Source organism: Pelodiscus sinensis, chromosome 4 (genome assembly GCF_049634645.1).
Source record: "Pelodiscus sinensis isolate JC-2024 chromosome 4, ASM4963464v1, whole genome shotgun sequence".
Classification (NCBI taxonomy): Eukaryota; Metazoa; Chordata; order Testudines; family Trionychidae; genus Pelodiscus; species Pelodiscus sinensis.
The window spans coordinates 11,439,216-11,459,077 of NC_134714.1; the positions used below are offsets into that span (position 1 = coordinate 11,439,216).

Consider the following 19,862-nt stretch of genomic DNA (forward strand, 5'->3'; position numbering starts at 1 on the left):
GGGACCACCCAGCCACTGGCAACCCTGCTGCATCCGGAGTTCCCCAACTGGGGCCGCCGGGGCCACTCTTCCCCGCTGGTAGGGCCAGCCTGCTGCCACTGGGAATTCCAGCCTCTGTCAGCCTCGCTTCAGCTGGGGGGAGTTCCCTGGCAGAGGCTACGTGGTCACCCTGACCCTGCTGCCACTGCGGGGTTCCTGTTTGGAGCTGCCTAGCTGCCAACAGCCCCACTGCAACCAAGGATTCCTCATCTGTGGCTGAGATTCCCTAGTCACATGGCTCAGCTGACCCTGAGGGTTCTCCTGCCCTACTAAGGCAAGGAGGTTCCCAGGTGCCATCTGTCTCAGCCAGGGCTCTCCTGCCCATGAGTTGCTCCTGCCTCTGGGGCTCTTTCATCCAGCAACATCCATGGCCTTGCTGGACCACAGATGTTGCCAGACCAGAGAGTACCAGATTTAGGAGGTTCCATCTGTACATGCTTAACAATTTTTAATGCTGTTTCCCAACTGCCACTATTCTCAGACCCTTCTAATGTATAAATGGCATTAAGAGGCAAGATAAAAATGTGATTGAAAGCAGTCCATCTCTGGTGTTAAGTGTATGTGTTTTAAGGTAGCATATAAAATCTGAGTCTAAAAATTGCGTATAAGAATAACACAATTTCAAAGCTTTTCAGCAAGAAACAACATCCGTGAGATACGTGGATTTATATAAAAGGTAAGTAGCCACAATAAATGTAGTACCAGACAATATATATTTACAAGTGACAAATTAATCTAAAGTAATCAAAGATCATTTCATCTGAAGAAGTTGATTTTGTCCACAAATGTTCATGATTATCTCTCTATCTATCCATCCATCCTTTAGTCTCTAAGGTGCCACAGCACTGCTCATCTTTTTTAAAGTTACAGACTAACACAGCTACATTTCTGAGACTTCTAAAGTAATCCATTTTCCCAAGATTTCTGGTTACTGTTTGAATTTGTGGTTTATATTGCACCCTGTAATAAAACTAGACATTATGTAGAGTTTTCATCTGCAAAGTTGTATATGAACATCGTATTCTGACAATACCCTTCTGAGTTACCTATATTAACCCCATTATATGGATAAGATGAGGCAGAGAGGTGAAAAGATTGATCTGAAGATATGTAACGTTGTTAAAGCCTGCAGGGTTCTTGGTTCCCATTCTGTTTAGACTACCAGATCATGCTTCTCTCTACCTTCTCTACCTTTTCTTCTGCAATGAGTTTTTAAAAGCAGATCCCCTCTTAATAAAGGAACTTTGCAATATGGGTGGAATTAAAAGCTTAAAGCAACTGTAGTCTTCAGTTGGTGTCGCACTGCAAGTTATTGCACTTGATTTTTTTCTTAACTTCATCAAATTCAATAGCAGAAAGCAAATCTGTGGCTGATAAATGTATGTAACAACTCTGGAATAATTCAGTTAGAGTAACTTGTGCACTTGTTTTGGTCTTCTAGGTATTCATAGAATACTAGGACTGGAAGGGACTTCGAGAGGTCGAGTCCAGTACTTCGTCCTGCCATGAGGACAGGGGACTATCTAGACCATCCCTGATAGACATCCATCTAACCTACTCTTAAATATCCCTACAGATGGAGATTCTACAACCTCCCTGGGCAATTTATTCCGGTGTTTAACTACCCTGACAGTTAGGAACTTTTTCCTAATGTCCAACCTAAACCTCCTTTGCTGCAGTTTAAGCCCACTGCTTCTTATTCTATCCTCAGAGGCCAAGATGAACAAGTTTTCTCCCTCCTCCTTATGACACCCTTTTAGATACCTGAAAACTGCTATCATGTCCCCCCTCAATCTTCTCTTTTCTAAACTAAACAAACCCAATTCTTTCAGCCTTCCTTCATAGGTCATGTTCTCTAGACCTTTAATCATTCTTGTTGCTCTTCTCTGGACCCTTTCCAATTTCTCCACATCTTTCTTGAAATGCGGTGCCCAGAACTGGACACAATACTCCAACTGAGGCCTAACCAGCGCAGAATAGAGCAGAAGAATGACTCTCATGTCTTGCTCACAACACACCTGTTAATGCATCCCAGACTCATATTTGCGCCTTTTTTTTTTTTTTTTTTTTTTGCAACAGTATCACACTGTTGAATCATATTTAGCTTGTGGTCCACTATAACCCCTAGATCCCTTTCTGCCGTACTCCTTCCTAGACAGTTGCTTCCCATTCTGTATGTGTGAAACTGATTGTTCCTTCCTAAGTGGAGCACTTTGCATTTGTCTTAATTAAACTTCATCCTGTTTACCTCAGACCATTTCTCCAATTTGTCCAGATCATTTTTAATTATGACCCTATCTTCCAAAGCAGTTGCAACTCCTCCCAGCTTGGTATCATCTGCAAACTTAATAAGCGTACTTTCTATGCCAGTATCTAAACCGTTGATGAAGATATTGAACCGATCCAGTCCCAAAACAGATTCATGCTCTTCTGAGCTTTGGTTGCCATATATCATATTTTTCTTCCTCCTAGATTGGTTCTGTTTTCCTTTTAGGAAGTTCATAGCATGATTAGTCAAGCAATAACTCTAAAGAAAAATATATTTTTAATACCTTAGTTTACAATACTCTAATGCGGGTTGTATTTGAAGGATTTGAGTATCAAACTTGAACCAATGATTATGTATCCTGAGAACTACTATTTTCTTTTATATTATACGCTTTATGCTGTCACTGGTATTAGTGTCTGACATTTTTTCTTGTTCATTTTGGACAGCAAATTAGTGGGCTTTTTTATTTTTCATTTTGTTTTTTGGTCTGTCCACTGTTCAGATTAGGACCAACAAGAGCTATAATTTCTGTTTGAAGAGCAGGCAAGAGGCCAGGATGTTAGAGCTGTATTTTCTTTCTCATTTGAATCCATAGAAATGCTCAAGGCTGAGGCAACTATTGTGAACACATGGGTCATAAAGCATGGTACACTGATATATGTGAGTGTTTTTGTAGACTTCTTTAAACATTGAGTCAGGCCCATAGTGATTGGTTGCTCTGCTAGTTCCTACACGATCAGTTTAAATAAAACATACATGTGTTTATAAAGTATTTAGCAATACAGGGATTAAGAAAAGTACTCTGAGACATAGGGGGGAGGGTGTTTATTTTGCAAAGTAATAATGTAAGTATTGGTGGTTTTGGATAACTAGCTATCATGATGGAAGAAAAATTTAGTAATTTCAGCATGTAGCTGTTTTTTTTTTTTTTAAACTTAACCCATCAACGTTTTATGAGCTTTTCTTGTTACAGCTAAGAGCCCTCTGACCAAGCAGCATACCAGTATTTTAAATTAAACTAACTTTACTAAAAGAAATATTCAATTAAAATTAAAAATGCCTGGTGTTTCATTTGATCATATGTAATGAGTGAGCAATAGATATTTCACTTCTGAATTCTCTATAAATGTAATACAGGCAGTCCCCGGGTTACGTACAAGATAGGGACTGTAGGTTTGTTCTTAAGTTGAATCTGTATGTAAGTCGGAACTGGCGTCCAGATTCAGCCACTGCTGAAACTGACCAGCGGCTGACTACAGGAAGCCCGAGGCAGAGTTGCTCTGCCCCGGGCTTCCTGGAATCAGCTGCTGATCAGTTTCAACAGGCTGAATCTGGATGCCAGTTCTTACATACAGATTCAACTTAAGAACCCCAGGCGTCCCCAAGTCAGCTGCTGCTGAAACTGATCAGCGGCTGATTCCAGGAAGCCTGGGGCAGAGCAACTCTGCCTCGGGCTTCCTGTAGTCAGTGCTGGTCAGTTTCAGCAGCGGCTGAATCAGGACACCTGGGGCAGAGCAGCTAGGGTGCTGCTGGGTTGGTCCAGTAGCGCCCAGACCGGCGCTGCGGGACCAACCGGCAGCGCCCCATCTGCTCTACCACAGGCGTCCGGAGAAAAGCCTGGTCTGCTGGGGGGGGGCACACTAGCTGCGCTCCCCCCCCCCCCCCCCCAGCAGACCAGGGAGACGCGGGTGGCGGACCGAGACACACCGCAGTCCCGCCGCCCGGGTCCTCTGCGGCTTTGCTCCGGGTCCTCTGCGGCTTTGCTCCGCGTCTGGGCTGTCCCGCTGCCCACATGCTCCGCGGCTTTGCTCAGCGTCTCCCTGGTCTGCTGGGGGGAACCCCCCCCCCCAGCAGACCAGGGAGACGTGGAGCAGCTTTTCTCGCCCCTGAGGACACGGGCGGCGGGACCGCGGCGCATCTGGGCGTCCCGCCGCTCCCGTCCTCCGGGGCGAGAAAAACCCCGTTTGTAACTGCGGATCCGACATAAGTCAAATCCGCGTAACTCGGGGACTGCCTGTATGTTAAATGGCTTTTCTACTTGTGAACAGGTTTGGCCTCTTTGAGCTAAATCATTGGCACTCACTTACCATTTATCAGAGCCACTTTGTGGGAAAGAATGTAAATAAGAGACAAAATTACTAGAGAACTGGAAATGTTCACAGAAAATTATTTGCATAGATTTAGCTATGAAATTCTGAAGACTTCTAGTGAAAATATCTGGACTTCAGAAGCAGTGAAGCTGTTGGTTGGAACAGCAGCATTCCTGCTATCTGGGGATTCCATGGATAGAAGTGCAGTGTGTGCAGGCTGCCTACTAAAAGAAACATTGCTCTCTTCAGTGGTGGCAAGTAGCAGCAGTGGCATTTCTGAGATGCTGCAATACTTATTCGGATTCCTTTAGTTCTTTTTAATATTCCCCCTTCTGGAGGCTGCATTAGGAGGAATAGAGGGAGAGAAGCCAAAGGGCATGCTGTGCTGCTCCACACCATTCAGAAGAAAGGAGTTGGCTGTAACAGTTAATTCTGGAGAAGGGTGACCTGGTTAAGGCACTCGAGTAAGACATGAGGTCTGGGTTCAGTTCTTGGCTCCGCCAGAGGCTTGTTTAGAACTTGGGCCAAGTCACATTGACTTCTGTGACATGCATCCTTAAAGGGACCTAGGTGCCAGGAATATCGCAGGAATAACAGCGTGATCCACAAAGCCTGACTTAGGCACCTAAATCCCCAACGCTATGAGTGGGGAGAGAGAAGCATTTTAGAACACGATTCACAAAATCCAGCATTTGATGTGGGGAGAGCTGCCTAAGCTAGCCTATGGAAGACGCCAACTAGAGAAGTGTGTCTTGCCTTCTGCCCCTCTAAAGGAGGCAGACACCTCACACTAGATGACTGGGAGGTGTCTCTCTCTGCTTGTGATCCACAGTCAGGAACCTTTCTCCGGGAGTCAGGCAACATAAGTGCCCAAGTTGTTTCTTGTGAGACTGAGTTAGGTGCCTGCTTAATTCCACACAACATAGCAGGAGGATTTGGTGATGGTGGTGCCCACCTTATAACCTTTAGTTCAGTGGTTACAGGACTCATGATTTGAACAGGGTCTCCCATATCCCATCTCTCAGGAGAGTACCCTAACCAGTGGGCTACAGGATATTCTGAAGAGGGGCTCCCTCAATCTCTCCTCTTGAAGCTTTCATACTCCATTTAAGTAATTAGTGGAGCAGGGATACTGAGTCTTAAGTCTCCCACATGGGTGCTCTGATCACCGAAGTATAGAGCAGGGATGTAATCAAGTAGTTGATAGAATTTTTATCAACTGCTCGATTACTCGATAGGGGAAGGCAGCCCCGATCAGTCCTGGTTTGCACCAGGACTAAACCCTATTGTGTCTCTGCAATTTAAAAGGCAGTAGGAGCCAGTCATCCTGGCTCCTACTGCCTTTTAAATTGCAGAGACACTGGGATTTGGTCCCTTACCCGGCGTGAGCAGGGATTGAGTGGGGCTGCCTGCCCAGCGAGTAGCACCCTCCAATTTGCCGCTGGGACCCCCCTGCAGCCAGGGGCGACTGCTGTAACAGCCTCTGCAGCAGCAGGGCAGGGGAAGCAGAGGCCGTGTTGTAGGGACAGGGGTCTGGCTTTTAAGCACCAACAGTGTTCGGTGGGAGTTCTGTGGATTGTACTGGAGCCTGAAACTGGGACTTGTGCACTTCTATACCTTTGTAGATCTGTGCATATATTCATCGCTAAAATAGGATTAAAACTTTCTTTGGTTTCTCTCTGGTCAGACTCTCTCTGGTCAGACTGTAGGCTTTTGAAGGAGGGACTCTCTCTCTCTCTCTCTCTCTCTCTTGATGTGTAATGTCTACCAAAATTGGGTCCCAGTTGATTGAGGCAATCATGACAGAAATATTCATTCATCCCTCCTTATTACTCAGGCGCAAAAATGTTCCCATAGGGACACTGAGTCTATGAAGCCTGCAGGGCATTTGATAATTGAAATGAAACCTTTCTAGAGAGCCAGAACAGTGGGTGGAGTTCTAGGAACTACAGGCATGCAAGACACACCCAGGTCGGGGGGAATGGTAGCATATAGATAGCCCAATGTGAAATATTCTCCAGCATCAACTCATGAGTCATTTCACCTGGTCTGCAGTCCACTGAATGGCCAGTTCATATCACTTCTGTCACCATTAGATGTATTAACTGTCCTAACCTTTCCTTCTGTTTTCCAAGTTCCTCAAGTATAGTCACTTGGGCTACGTCTACACTGGCCCCTTTTCCGGAAGGGGCATGTAAATTTCACTAGTCGTCGTAGGGAAATCCGCGGGGGATTTAAATATCCCCCGCGGCATTTAAATAAAAATGTCCGCCGCTTTTTTCCGGCTTTTAAAAAAGCCGGAAAATAGCGTCTAGACTGGCCCCGATCCTCCGGAAAAAGTGCCCTTTTCCGGAGGCTCTTATTCCTACTTCAAAGTAAGAATAAGAGCCTCCGGAAAAGGGCACTTTTTCCGGAGGATCGGGGCCAGGCTAGACGCTCTTTTCCGGCTTTTTTAAAAGCCGGAAAAAAGCGGCGGACATTTTTATTTAAATGCCGCGGGGGATATTTAAATCCCCCGCGGATTTCCCTACGACGACTAGTGAAATTTACATGCCTCTTCCGGAAAAGGGGCCAGTGTAGACGTAGCCTTGGTCTTCCTGCTCCTGTTTTCTTTTGCTATAGGATTTTTCATCTTTGCCTTTTGTTTAACTTCAGTTAAAGATACAGAGAGACTGTAAATATTTAAAAAACAACAGTTTAGTAGCACCTTCAGGACTAACAAAACATGTAGATGGTATCATGAGCTTTCATGGGCAGAGCCCACTTCAGTCTGAAGAAGTGGGTTGTGCCCATGAAAGCTCATGATACCATCTACATGTTTTGTTAGTCCTTAAGGTGCTACTAGACTATTAGTCTGTAACACAAAAAACTTATAAAACCAACAAACTCAGCTACCCCTCTGAAGCTTGTAAATATTTAAATGTTTGCACATGGAAAAGCTGTTTCTAAGCTGCAGCCTCACTGTGTTTGTTTTGGGGATACGTCCACACAAATAAATAGTTCAAGGTGGAAGTGCTTCTGAATTGTGAATATCTGTAGATTATCCATAAATAGAAAAGCATTGCACAGGAAACAGTGAGATCTATTAATTGTAATGTTAAGATTGCACAGTTAAATTTTTTAAAAGTAGGAAATACAAAAACTGGTTCCTATTGCAATAATATAAATATGCAGCATTGTCTGTGTTCTGTTTTCCGTTTTGTATCTTACTGTATTCCTGTTTAAATGTATACCATGGAATATACATGGAAAAGCAAAATGGCCACTATAATATTATATAATTTTGTGGGTCAGAATTTAATTTCCATGTTTTATTTTTAAAAAATCAGAAAACAAGAAACACAACACAAAGTATCTCTGCAGAATAATGTCAGTATTTAAATGACCCCCATTGGGCTCTGGAGATTACATTCATTGAAACAAGCAGGATGTGAAAAGGGGTGAACTAATACTGTTGCTTCACAGGAAGGCTGTTCTTTAGTTAACAAGACAGCGGTGTGTCATTTTAAATGCCAATGACCCTGTTTTCACCAGAGAAAATTAGGAATATATAATTTTATTAAAATCAAAGCTTAGAATTTGCTGAATGTAGCCTAAACAGAAATCAGTACCCTTTCTTTTGCTTCCTACTTCCTTTCAAAACTGCATGTGATTTTTCTACTAAAGATAAAGTAGTGGAGTTTTCTTTTTGACTTAGTCTTCGAGGAAAGACATACAGAAAGTTGTAGTCACTTTCGTACAGACAGTCTCACTAGCAATCCTTATGCCTACCAGGTTGGGGAGGAAGAATGTGACACATATAGGATTTTGCAGGGAAAAAGTCCTCATTAGGCTCTACTAAAATCTGGAATCCCACTAAACATGGTCAAAAATAATTTTTTTCTTAATAACCTTTCTTTACTTTACCATTTCCCTTTGAACATAGCAAAGGCGTTAGTTCATATTGTGGACTGTCACAATAGTTTAGCTGTATTTATCTGCAGTGGCAGTGTAAGAATAGTACAGGCAGTCCCCGGGTTACATGGATCCGACTTGCATCGGATCCCTACTTACAAACGGGGTGAGGCAACCCCGCACTAGCTGCTTCCCCCCAACAGACCAGGGAGACACGAAGCTAGTGCCCCCCCCAGCAGACCAGGGAGACGCGCGGTGGCTTTTCTCAGCAGACACCTCAGCTTGAGAATAAAGGACTGAGGGAAGTGAGGTGTGGGAGAATAAAACTGAGCTCTGGAGAAATGTTTGGCTAGAGTTTCCCCTACAATATGTACCAGTTCCAACTTGCATACAAATTCAACTTAAGAACAAACCTACAGTCCCTATATTGTACGTAACCCGGGGACTGCCTGTAGAGGTAATGTGTTTTAGTAAAAGGAAAACAGGATGGATAGCTTTGTTCAGTATTGGATTTACTGTATAATATTAATCATTATATTAGTGCAGGCCACACATATCCTTATATCTAAGTCTTTCTTTCCCTAATGCCGTGGTCCCCAACACGGTGCCCGCGGGCGCCATGGCGCCCGCGGGGGCATTCGTGTGCGCCCGCCACGTGCTCGGGGCTGGCCTGGCCCCGGGCGCTTGGAGGAGGGGGAGGGGCGCCGGCCCCGGGCGCACGGAGCTTGGGGGGGGGGGCGCCGACCCTGGCCCCCGGCGCTTGGAGGAGGGGGGGGGCGCTGGTCCCGGGCGTGCGGAGCTTGGGGGGGAGGGGGCGCCGGCCCCGGGCGCTTGGAGGAGGGGGGGGCGCCGGCCCCGGGCGCAGCTATGGGGGGGGGGCGCGCGACTATGGGGGGTCCCCGCCCCTGGCGCCCGGCGGGCGAACGGCCATGCCCCCTGGCGCCCGGCCACCACCACAGGTTGGGGACCACTGCCCTAATGGATTGAGGGATCCCTATGCTTTGCATTTTCTTTTTCCGCAGTTGAGATTTCAGTGCATAGGGTTCAAACCAACTAAGTTAGTCTCTCTCATCTTATTTAACTTTGCCCATTTGTGTGGCTAGCCCTTTTTCTTGATAGAATACATCTTTATATGGATGAACAATAATAGCCTGGCTTCTCTGTGTAAAATGAATTGTTTTGGATCGGGCTATAAATAAATGTGGCCATGTGCATTTAATATTTTCAATATGTCTCCCCTTGTTTTGACAGCCGGAGGAAGAGCTTGATCCTGAAGAGAGGGACAACTTCCTCCAACAGCTTTACAAGTTTATGGAAGACAGAGGTAATAAATTGCTTACTTATTATCTCTTGTGTACCAACTCATTTAAAAATAATTCTTTTAAAATGTAATGTGTTGTATTATGGTACAGCTCTTGCATCAGGGAAACATGTATATTACAATAACTAACCTGGCACGTGAGAGAACTTTTTTAACCTTTTTCAAAATGGGGCAAGTCTGGTTATATCAAAGGTGTATAGGCATAACACATAGAGTAAAAGTGAACCGTGCCTAAGTGATTTTGATGGTTTGGGTTTTTGGGTGGGTGGGTTTTTTTTTTTTTTTTTTTTTTAAGATTGTTCTTCATGGGCAAGAACCAAAATATCTCTAAAATATACTCTTAGCTGGTGTCCCTGTATGGCAGCTATAGCTGGCACTTGTGTTGCTGATCTGTAGGATAAAACCTCTTGAAGACTTGGCCTTGGGTTGTGGAACTCTTTAAGCACCAGAAATCCAGAAATGTGCATTTTTAAATCCTGTTGCAAGGCTATTCTAATCACACACAGACACTTCCCTCCCAAGTAGGGGAATAACAGTAACATTCACCTGGAAAACAACCTAAGTGATCCAGCTTGGTTTTAGAATAAAGAAGGCACAAATGTGGTGCTTTTCTCAACAGAATTGGTCCTGTCCGTTATATGCATGACACCTAAGTGCTATATAGCAAAGAATATATTGGAAGTGCTGCAGTTACTTTTATACATAGTACGGTACTTTGCTTTCTTTTCAGTGTCATCCTCCTTACAATTTCACATTTCAGTGGCTTATGCAGTGCTAATTTTCCAATGCCTGGGTGGCTGGAGCTTTTCTAAAGGCATTGATGTCAGAAAATGGGTTATCCTTTCAGCAAATAACATAGTGCACCCACATATGTTATGCACAGAAATGGCAATCGTTTTGAATATAGAAAGTTTCACTCCTGTATTTGCAAATTTGTTTTGATCAATAGCAAAGATGGAAAACATTGTACAAACAAGACTAGACTATCTTTAGATACTTCTGTAAAAAACTAGCAAGTGTTTTCCACAGGGTAAAAAATAGCTTCTAAAATTTTTAAGCACTATTATATTAAAAAAATACTTGAATATAAGTTATGTACTTGAATACCTTCTCTGCTCATTGGTGAACAAGGGAAGAGTGGGTAAAAATTCATAAAACATTGCAGTCTTCTATAATAATACATGTTGATAGAAAAACATATAATAAGAAGACAGACAACTGTCTTAGTCAAGCAAAGTAGTGCACAATCTTTTAGTATAATTAAAAGAAATACGGCAGATCACCATTTTAAGTAGGCTGGTCTTCTCTGTAACTAAGTATTTTCCAATCCGCAAAGGCTTAATGGAGTAGTTCCTAGCCTGTTCAGTCTTGCCACTTGCCTATCACAAATATATCACTGGGTCATATATTTGTTATGGCAAGCTTTTCTGGAATTCATCCAGGATCACTTTGAAGGCCATACCATGTGGAATTAGCACTCCCTTGGGACAAAGGTGTGGGTGGCGGGGGAGAGAAATAAGGAACGGTTTAAGAGGGAAGTGTATCATGTGTAAATAATACTATCTTCTTTATAGCCTGGTTCTTCTACTTCTGTTACTGTCCTTTCTCTTGTTCCCTCATAGAGTAATGTCTCTCTGAAGCAGTGTTAGTCCAGGAACTAGGGAGAGACTTCATAGGTGGCTGTAGGAAATGGGTAAATAAAGAAGGTAATAGAGCAGTATAAGTAAAGGCCTAGTCCTCAGATGAACTGATATTGTTTAAAGCAGTGTATCTCAAACTGTGGGTTGCGACCCCCCGGGGGGGGGTCACCAGCAACTTAAAGGGGGGGGGGGTCACAGTTGGATTCAGTTTTTCACTTGCGACCCCTCTCTCCCGGGCCATGAAGAGCAGCAGGGAAGCAGAAGGCAGCCGCTGGCAAGCTGCGCAGCATGGCCGGGGCCGCGGGACTCCAGGAGCATGGCTCAGCTGCAGCAGGAGGCAAGGTGGCGGGAGAGTGAGGCCAGCACAGGAGCGGATGCGCGAGGGGCTGGCTGGGGCATGGTTGCCGGGCGACCGAATGCTTCTCCAGCTGGGAGAGGGTGGGGTCCCTCAGGCAGCAGGCTGAGGGATTGGGTCGGGGCAGAGGACCCGGAGGTAAATAAGGGCACATGGGGGTCAGAGGAGGAGACACGGGAGAGGAGTGGAGGACGGAGAAGAGGAGAGAGAGAAGGAATCAAAGGGACGTGGAGTGGAAAAGAGGCACAGAGGAGAAAGACGGGGGGAAGGGCATCGAGGACCGCAAATGCCTTGAAGGAACCCCAGGAGGGCAAGGAATCTGGTGAGAAGGGGGGAGGAAGTGACCCAGGGCAGTCAGGGTGAGGGGGGTCACACACATTAGCATTTTAGGAGGTCGTAGTATCACAAAGTTTGAGAACCCCTGGTTTAAAGATAGTATTTTGATCAAGCAGTACAGGCTTCTTTCACAGCTGGGTCTTGTGTTCCCATATATTTTTCTTTCTCTTCCTTGCAACACAACCTCTCCCGTCCTGTTGCTCTTCTTTGTCTTTTTTTCTGTGTGAGTACCACTGCATGCTGCCAATACTTCTGTAGCAATGTCCAATATAGTCTAACTTCCATAATTTTGCATTTCCTGGAAAAAAGGGACCTCCTTTGCTACTTTAGCAGAGAGGAGTAGCAAATTCATTAATTTCAGTCCTTATCTCAGTAAATTTCTGACCTCCCCTTTTATAATTAATAGAATCTCATTTCCTAACCAGTTTTCAATTCACTTAGTTTAGTTTCATATTCACTCTGCCCCCCGCCCCGAAAATTCTTTCTCTTGCCACCTTTTTCACCATTTCATATTCTGACCCTTTAATTTTTATTCTATGTCCCCCGCATCCAAACATTTTATATTCTTCTCTTTATCTGTCCCACACCCTATCATTTCCCAGGCTTTTCCTTAACGATTCTGATTGGCTGCCCTTCCACATTTTCCTTCTTCTTTGGATAAGCTTTGTGCTTGGGGAGCCACACAGGAGAGATTCAAATACCACCCAGCTGATTCACCACAGCCATGTAAAGCCAGCAGCATGTGTTTCTATTAGTGGTGCACATCTGCACAGGCCTTGGTGCACATAAAATTATTCTGCACATGAACTTGTAAAAAACTAGAAGGAACATTGCTTGAGATACCATTTTTATAGGTAAAATATTACAGACGCTAAATTGCAAAATGTACCAACAATCAAGTGTGTGCTGTGGGATGAAAGACAAGTTTGCTCATCTGCATGGTAACTTTATATATTTGTATTCTTATATAATTAGGTACTCCTATCAATAAACCACCTGTTCTGGGCTACAAGGATCTTAACCTCTTCAAACTTTTTAGACTGGTGTATCAACAGGGTGGGTGTGACAATGTAAGTGTTAAATTTTTCTTAAGCAAAACCTCTATTAGTGTTCTTGAAGGCCTTGGTTACAGTTCTAGTGTCACAATAAATTTCATTCTTAATTTTCCTGGTTAATAAATAAAATTTCCTTTTCCAGATTGACAGTGGTGCTGTATGGAAGCAAATTTATATGGACCTTGGCATTCCTATTTTGAACTCAGCTGCTTCCTACAATGTAAAAACTGCTTATAGAAAGTAAGTTATATCTTACTAGATGATTGATTGAATGATTTTTATAAATATGGAAAATCTTAAAAGTGGAATGAACACTTTCAAACAATTTTGTTGACTCAGTAGTTGATATTAGTAAACAAGTGTTCAACATTCTCTTGTTATGTTTCTATATTAACTTTACCAGATTTTAAGAAGTTCTTGCAAACAAGGGCTAGAGTTCTGCACCACTTCCATTAACTATAAAGAGGAGTAGAAGACTTCTGGACACCGTGTAGGATCTTGCAGTTGAAGTTTCTTAGAACACTGCTTGTTTTAGAGCAGCCAGTTGCCATTGCTGGCATTTGGTGTTACTGTTTTGGAATATAGCAATGAAACTGCTATGCAGCCAATTTGAAATGTGCGCTTATTAACATGGACAGACTCTGTCTTCAGATATGCACATGTTCTACTGCCATTGAGATCTGTGATAGTTGCATGTTATGGGCAGAGCTTTGCATTTATTTACTCCAAACTTTTAAACTTTCTGAACAAAGTAGCTTGAAATAAGTGTGTTTCAGAATTAATCTTTGAAATACCAGTGCAGAAATTTCGATTATCTTTATAGATCTGTGAATGATGGCTCTTGGACACATTTACTTTATTAGATATAAGAGTAGAAGGAGTGGTGGTGACCATTTGAGTTAAGGTTACATAAGCATTTGCTTAACTCCTGTTGTTCAATTGTATTTTCATTTATAATGCACCTGAGATTTTTCTAAGTAAAATTAACTTTTTTCCTGAAAGGTTGAGTAGAAATAGTTCAATGTTTTGAGTAAAAATGAGAGCTGGAGCTCTGCATGTGGGAGATCAGGGGAATGTTTTGTCCATTAGATACATGGGCAAATATTTCCCCACCCTGAAGAACTTTGTTTTATTATACAAAAAAAGAAAATATCAGAACAGTTGAGCACCATGATTCCATGGTTGGCACCAGTATCAGGAATTGCTACAGTAAAGGTTATACATGCAAATCTAACTCTCAATGTAGGGTAGTTGCAGTACAAAAGTCTTTAATGACATGGCTGTATTTTGTTTCTCGAATAAAATATAATATGTTTTCTAACCCTTAGATGAATGTGTATTGTCTCTTTTACAGTTGTGTATGCCAGACAGCTCATTAATGTAATTAATTTGAAAAGTATACCGCAAACTAAGCTTTCAGATTAAATAAAAAGTGAAAACTTGCTGGCATATATAGGCCATCTAAATTTGCAGCTTAGTATAAATTAGCTTAGTGGTTAATTACCTCATTGAATCTAATGAAAGTTGTGCTTGTTGAATAGCAGCTGACTATGTGTCTGATCCTATTCATTAAAGTAAATGAAAATATTCAGGGAGTTGAGCTTTAAAACACTGTAACAATACATGAATGGGGAAAAAAATGCAAGGTAATTCTAAGATTGTAGAAGCAATTGTGTGCTTGAGAAACTCTTGTATAGTATGATGTACTGTTGACTGTTGTGAATGCTTAAGCAAATGGGACAGAGTTAAAGCTGTGTATGCGTAATGTTAACTGAGTCACTCAGATATGATTGCTTAATCATGCTACCTCAAACTCTCTTAACATAGAGTTGGGTTGTTTGGTTTTTTGCCACCAAGAGTTAATACTCTTCTCTTGAACTTATGTGAGCAAGAAAATAATATGTTTGCAGTTCTGTGACATGAAAATCAGATATGCAATGATAAAAATGTATCAAACTTTGTTTTTTATTTATGTATATATATATAGGTATCTTTATGGTTTTGAAGAATACTGCCGCTCTGCAAACATTCAGTTTAGGACCATCCATCATAATGAACCAAAAGTGGTAGAAAACATTCAGAAACACGAAGAACCAATGGAGGAAAGTGTAAAAGAGGAACAAGAAATGCTTCCAGCAGAAGTAAAAAATGAAGTGGAAGAAAATGATTCTAGCAGTGAAAGTGAAAAAGAAGAAATAGAATTAAGATCCCCAAGAGTAAGTAGTCTGACTTCAGTTTTTTTATTTATGTGCTAAATAGAACTGGGCATCCTTAATAGTTCACTGATACGAGATTTCCCTAGAGAATTGGCTGTACGTAGGAATTGCCATATTTGTATGAAACACAGCAGCGCACAAACTAAACACAGGCTTCCATTCACATATCCAGACAATGCTCTATTGTTTATTCAATCGGAAGCCAGGGTGTATAAGTCCATTTCAAGTTCTTTCCTGATGTTCAAAACCCTTCAGGAGATTGACCAAGCTACCTGAGATCATCTTTAGACAGAGAAAATTCAGTAGGAATTCAATAGAATTAATCTATGTAGGTTTCAGTAAGGCATTTGAGTCAGTTCCATGTGGGAAATTATATTTTAAATTTGAGAAAATGGGAATTAATAGGAGAATTGAAGGGTGGATAAGGAACTGGCTAAAGGGAAGACAGCAGTGGGTCATACTGAAAGGTGAACTGTCAGGCTGGAGGGAAGTAACTAATGGAGTTCCTCGGGGATTGGTTTTGGGAGTAATCTTACTTAACATTTACATTACTGACCATAGCACAAAAAAGTGGGAGTGTGCTAATAAAATTAGCAGATGTTGCAAAGTTGGGAGGTGTTGCCAATACAAATTAGGACCAGTATATCCTGCAGAATGGTCTGGATGATTGTCAAAACTGACGAGTAATAGAAATGGGCTGAAATTTAATAGTGCAAATGCAAGATCATGCACTTAGAGACTAACATCAAGAATATTTGCTACAAACAGACTACGTATCAGTTGGAAATGACGGGGGAAGAAAGATCTGGGTGTATTGGCTAGGGATATTCAAGATTAACCGGCTAACCAGTAAGCATCACTGTAACCAACACCAGAGCATCCCCTGCTGCCCCTCCTTTCCCCCTGCCAGAGGTTACACGTTGGATCCCTGGGAGCAGGGCTGGCAGCTCTTGCTGACTGTACTCCTGAGGAAGCAGCTTCGCTGCAGTAGCAAACCACACCCTGCTGGCCCCTCTCCCACAGAGGTGGCTTCACTGCCATGGAGAAGCTGCCTCCCTGAGAGCGGGCCAGCAGAGGCTGGTGGCCCTGGTCACAGGAAGGCTTTGCTTTGGGCTCTTCCGTATAAAGTTTAAATAAACTTCATACTGCAGAGCCAGTAACCGCTAAGATTTTCAGCAGTTGCACTGGTACCTTTTTAACTAGCTTTTTACATCCCAAGTACTGGCTGATCAGAGGCCAGTGAATAGGCCACCAATGTGATGTGGCTGTGAAAAAATCTAATGCAGTTAGAGGGTGCATCAGGCGAGGTATTTCCAGTAGAGATGGGAAATGTTAGTACCATGATACAAGGCACAGATGAGACCACATCTGGAATATTATGTGCAGTCCTGGTCTCCCATCTTTAAGGAAGATTGAATTAATCTGGAACAGGTGCAGACAGGGGACTTCAGCTTTGTTTCCTACTGAAGATTTTGGTGATTAGATCCTGTCCAGCTATTAAATGATAGAAAAGGGTCTTATTAAATTTAAAAAAAATGCGAGAGTATGCTTACTGGAAATACTACTTAAAATGCTGTAAATGTAATGAATTAATAGTTTTAAAAGAGGTGGTTTCTACAATAATGTAAACATACAGGCTATGTCTACGCTGCCCCCTCTTGTGCAAGAAAATATGCAAATGAGGCAAAGTGTGGAATATTGCTGTGCCTCATTTGCATAATTATTTAAGCTCTGTTTTTGTGCAAGAAGGGGTTTTTGCACAGAAAGGAACCATGTAGACAGCTCCTTTTTGCGCAAAAGCCTCTTGTGGAAAAACAGAGCTACAGTGTTTAGCTCAAACAAGCACTGAACATTAAGAAAGATAATAATACGTGATCGGTTTGTGTTTCTTTAGCTTGATCACCTTACAATATGCTGCAAAAACTGTTTGTATTTGACAGGAGTTTTGGGGGAAGGTTTTGGGTCAGGAGAGAAGAGGAGAGGGAAAAGGGTTGCTTTTTAAGTTGCTTTGACTTGTTAGATGGCAAAGTTAACCTGTTAACGCAGCCAACCAGCTGCATTAAATAATTAATATGTAGATAATGTCACCTGTATGTGACAGTGGCAACCACCAAGTATTACATAATGTTTCTACAAGCTTAATTATTAGAGTACCTAATGGGTTGGTTTGTTAAGTTTGAATAATAAATAAATTCTAATATTGCAAACGCAACAGAAGGGTGTATATTCTGAGTACAAAAATTAGAGTACTTGGGCTGCTTAATATTAAAAGCCCATAAGAGGGAAGGGCCCCTTCCCCAACTCAACAGCTATTCCAGTGCTTTTCTTTCAACATATGGAAAATCTAGGGGTCTTGCAGCTTTTGGATGCTACTGGACTCATTTTAACAATATATGTTTTCACTTCAGAGCATCTGTCCCTTTTAAATCATAAGACTGTTAAATAGTTGTGCTTACCACAACTGCCATAGTCTGCTAGGGAGGGTGTTATTTCATGTGTTTAGGGACTACAGGCTAGGGATGTAAGTGACTAATCAAATTGTCGACTACCTGATCAGCATAGGCTTATTGGGTAGTCCAGTGAGTACTCAACTAGTTGCTTCCCCTCCGCCCCCCACACCCGCCTCTGTATCAGAGGCGGCATGGTTGGGGAAGCAGGAGCTGGTGCTGGGAAGATCCAGCTTAAAAGCAGCAGGAGTACCCTCCTCTTATCGACTAATCGAATAGTCGATGGAAATTCCATCAACTGACTCTTAACATCCGTACTACGGGCCTTGTACAGTTAAACAATTTCCTTTAAAATGCACCCAAAAGGTAATTAAAAGCTAGAACTCTGATACTGGAATCCTATAATTGTGATCAGAGTCGTGATTCTGTTGATAGCAAACAGTTTAAAATTTATAAATACATGATAACTCTCAAATGCAAAACTTCACATTGGGCTCCAGTCTTTCTTCTGTACAGGAAAAATAAGTATACTTCAGTACACAGTATGCACTGCATAACCTCCCCTGCTCTGAACATGAAAAAACTTGTTTAACAGAATGTGTTTCTATGTTAGGGGCGGAGGAGACTTGCTCGTGATGCAATAACTATTAAAAAAGAAACTGAAGAAGATAAAATGCAGGACAAATTAAAAGATAGCAACAAAGAAAATAAAGATGTAGAGGAAACACTTGAGAATGCAGAGAAGAAAGAAAATGAGACTTCACTGGGGAGAAAGAACACAACAAAGCAAAAAGAGAAGAAAATGAAAAAACAAGAGGAATCTGATAAAGAATCTGATGAAGAGGAAGAGAGGAGGCAAGAGAGGTACATATTAACTTACATCTTCTCTTTAAGAGAATGCCTGTGTGGTGGCACAGCGACACTCCATATTGCTTAGTTTAAGGAAGATTTAGGACTCCATTTCCAGAGATCAGACGTGTGACTCAAGCCCATGATTTTCACCCCAATCATAATTTGCCCCTCCTTGTGCATATCAAAAACAGCAGAGGCCTGCTGTGTACCTCAGAGGTTTTTCCCCTGAGAGATGGCTGTATTTCTACTCTCCTCTTCCTCCAAGGATCTGGTCAGGCAAGGCAGTATTTGGGGGCCATACAGGTGTTTCTCTTGAGGATGCTTCCTAGGAGATGTACTGAATCAGCGCTTCCATGGATGCGGTAGCTCCTTTCTCATTGCAGACCCACTTCTGGGTTGCTTTAGCCTGCAGGTGCATGCAATAGTCACTGCTTTACCACTTCTCTGGATGGACTTCCTAACACTGTGAGCTTGGATTATATTGGTATCTGTGCACCATAGTGCACATAAGTGCCAGATAAAATCGGTTGGTAGGTGTTGTACAAACATGTAGTCTTGTCTATTTATATTGTATCTTTTGGAGTAAGAAGTGGATGTAACATAAAAGCAAGGTGGCTAATAATTATTGGAAAATGTCCAGCTTGTTTGTTTCTTTTTTTATTTAAATGTATTTGAGGGCAGGAGGGGTTGAATTAATAAGAGCTAAGGAGAAAGAAAGGGACTTGAGGATTAAAAATGAAGGGGGAAATGGATTGAAGAGGCAGAAGAACATTGAAGAGAAGAAGAGAGCAGAACGCAACATGAAGGATGAGAGAGTGGTGGGTTACAGACCAATATGGAAGAATGTGGGAATGTTGGACTAAAGAGCCATCTAATAGACAGAAAATAACATCCATAGTACAAACTGAGGCAGAATTGGTTTAAATTGCTGCAGTCCAGGGGTTGTGAAAACAGGCTAGGCCGCTCTCTTCGCACCCTATTAGTCTTGGCTACCTCCGTTCAGGGATTGGTTCTGCACCTTATGACATCATTTCTCCTCTTTTTCTAGACAGTGTGCCTGGGGAAGAGGGATGCACTTGAGGCACAAGTTGAGTGTGAATTAAGCCTAATGTTTTTTTTTTATTTGTTTGTTTCAAGCAACTGGAGAATGTGTTGACTGCATCATCTCCTTACCTTTTCCATATGAGGAGAGATTAATAAGACTTGGACTTTTCAGCTTGGAAAAGAGATGACTAAGGGTGGATATGATAGAGGTCTATAAATCATGATTGAAGTAGACAATAAATAGGGAAGTGTTATTTACTCCTTCTCATAATACAAGTACTAGGAGTCACCCAATGAAATACAT

At 42.3% G+C, this 19,862-nt stretch overlaps 1 protein-coding gene across 9 annotated transcripts in view; it reads left to right on the forward strand.

Annotated features, from left to right (window-relative positions):
• Positions 1-19,862, forward strand: part of ARID4A (AT-rich interaction domain 4A) — an 81,783-nt gene that overhangs the window by 41,600 nt on the left and 20,321 nt on the right. For all 9 annotated transcript variants that reach the window (XR_012903259.1, XR_012903260.1, XM_075926313.1 and 6 more), the window contains 5 exons: positions 9,544-9,616; positions 12,920-13,014; positions 13,142-13,239; positions 14,987-15,215; positions 18,276-18,526. Coding sequence is in view for 7 of the 9 variants with exons in the window: in XM_075926313.1 (XP_075782428.1) it covers positions 9,544-9,616; positions 12,920-13,014; positions 13,142-13,239; positions 14,987-15,215; positions 18,276-18,526 (746 nt within the window). In the remaining 2 variants the exon portion in view is untranslated. The remainder of the gene's footprint in view (positions 1-9,543; positions 9,617-12,919; positions 13,015-13,141; positions 13,240-14,986; positions 15,216-18,275; positions 18,527-19,862) is intronic.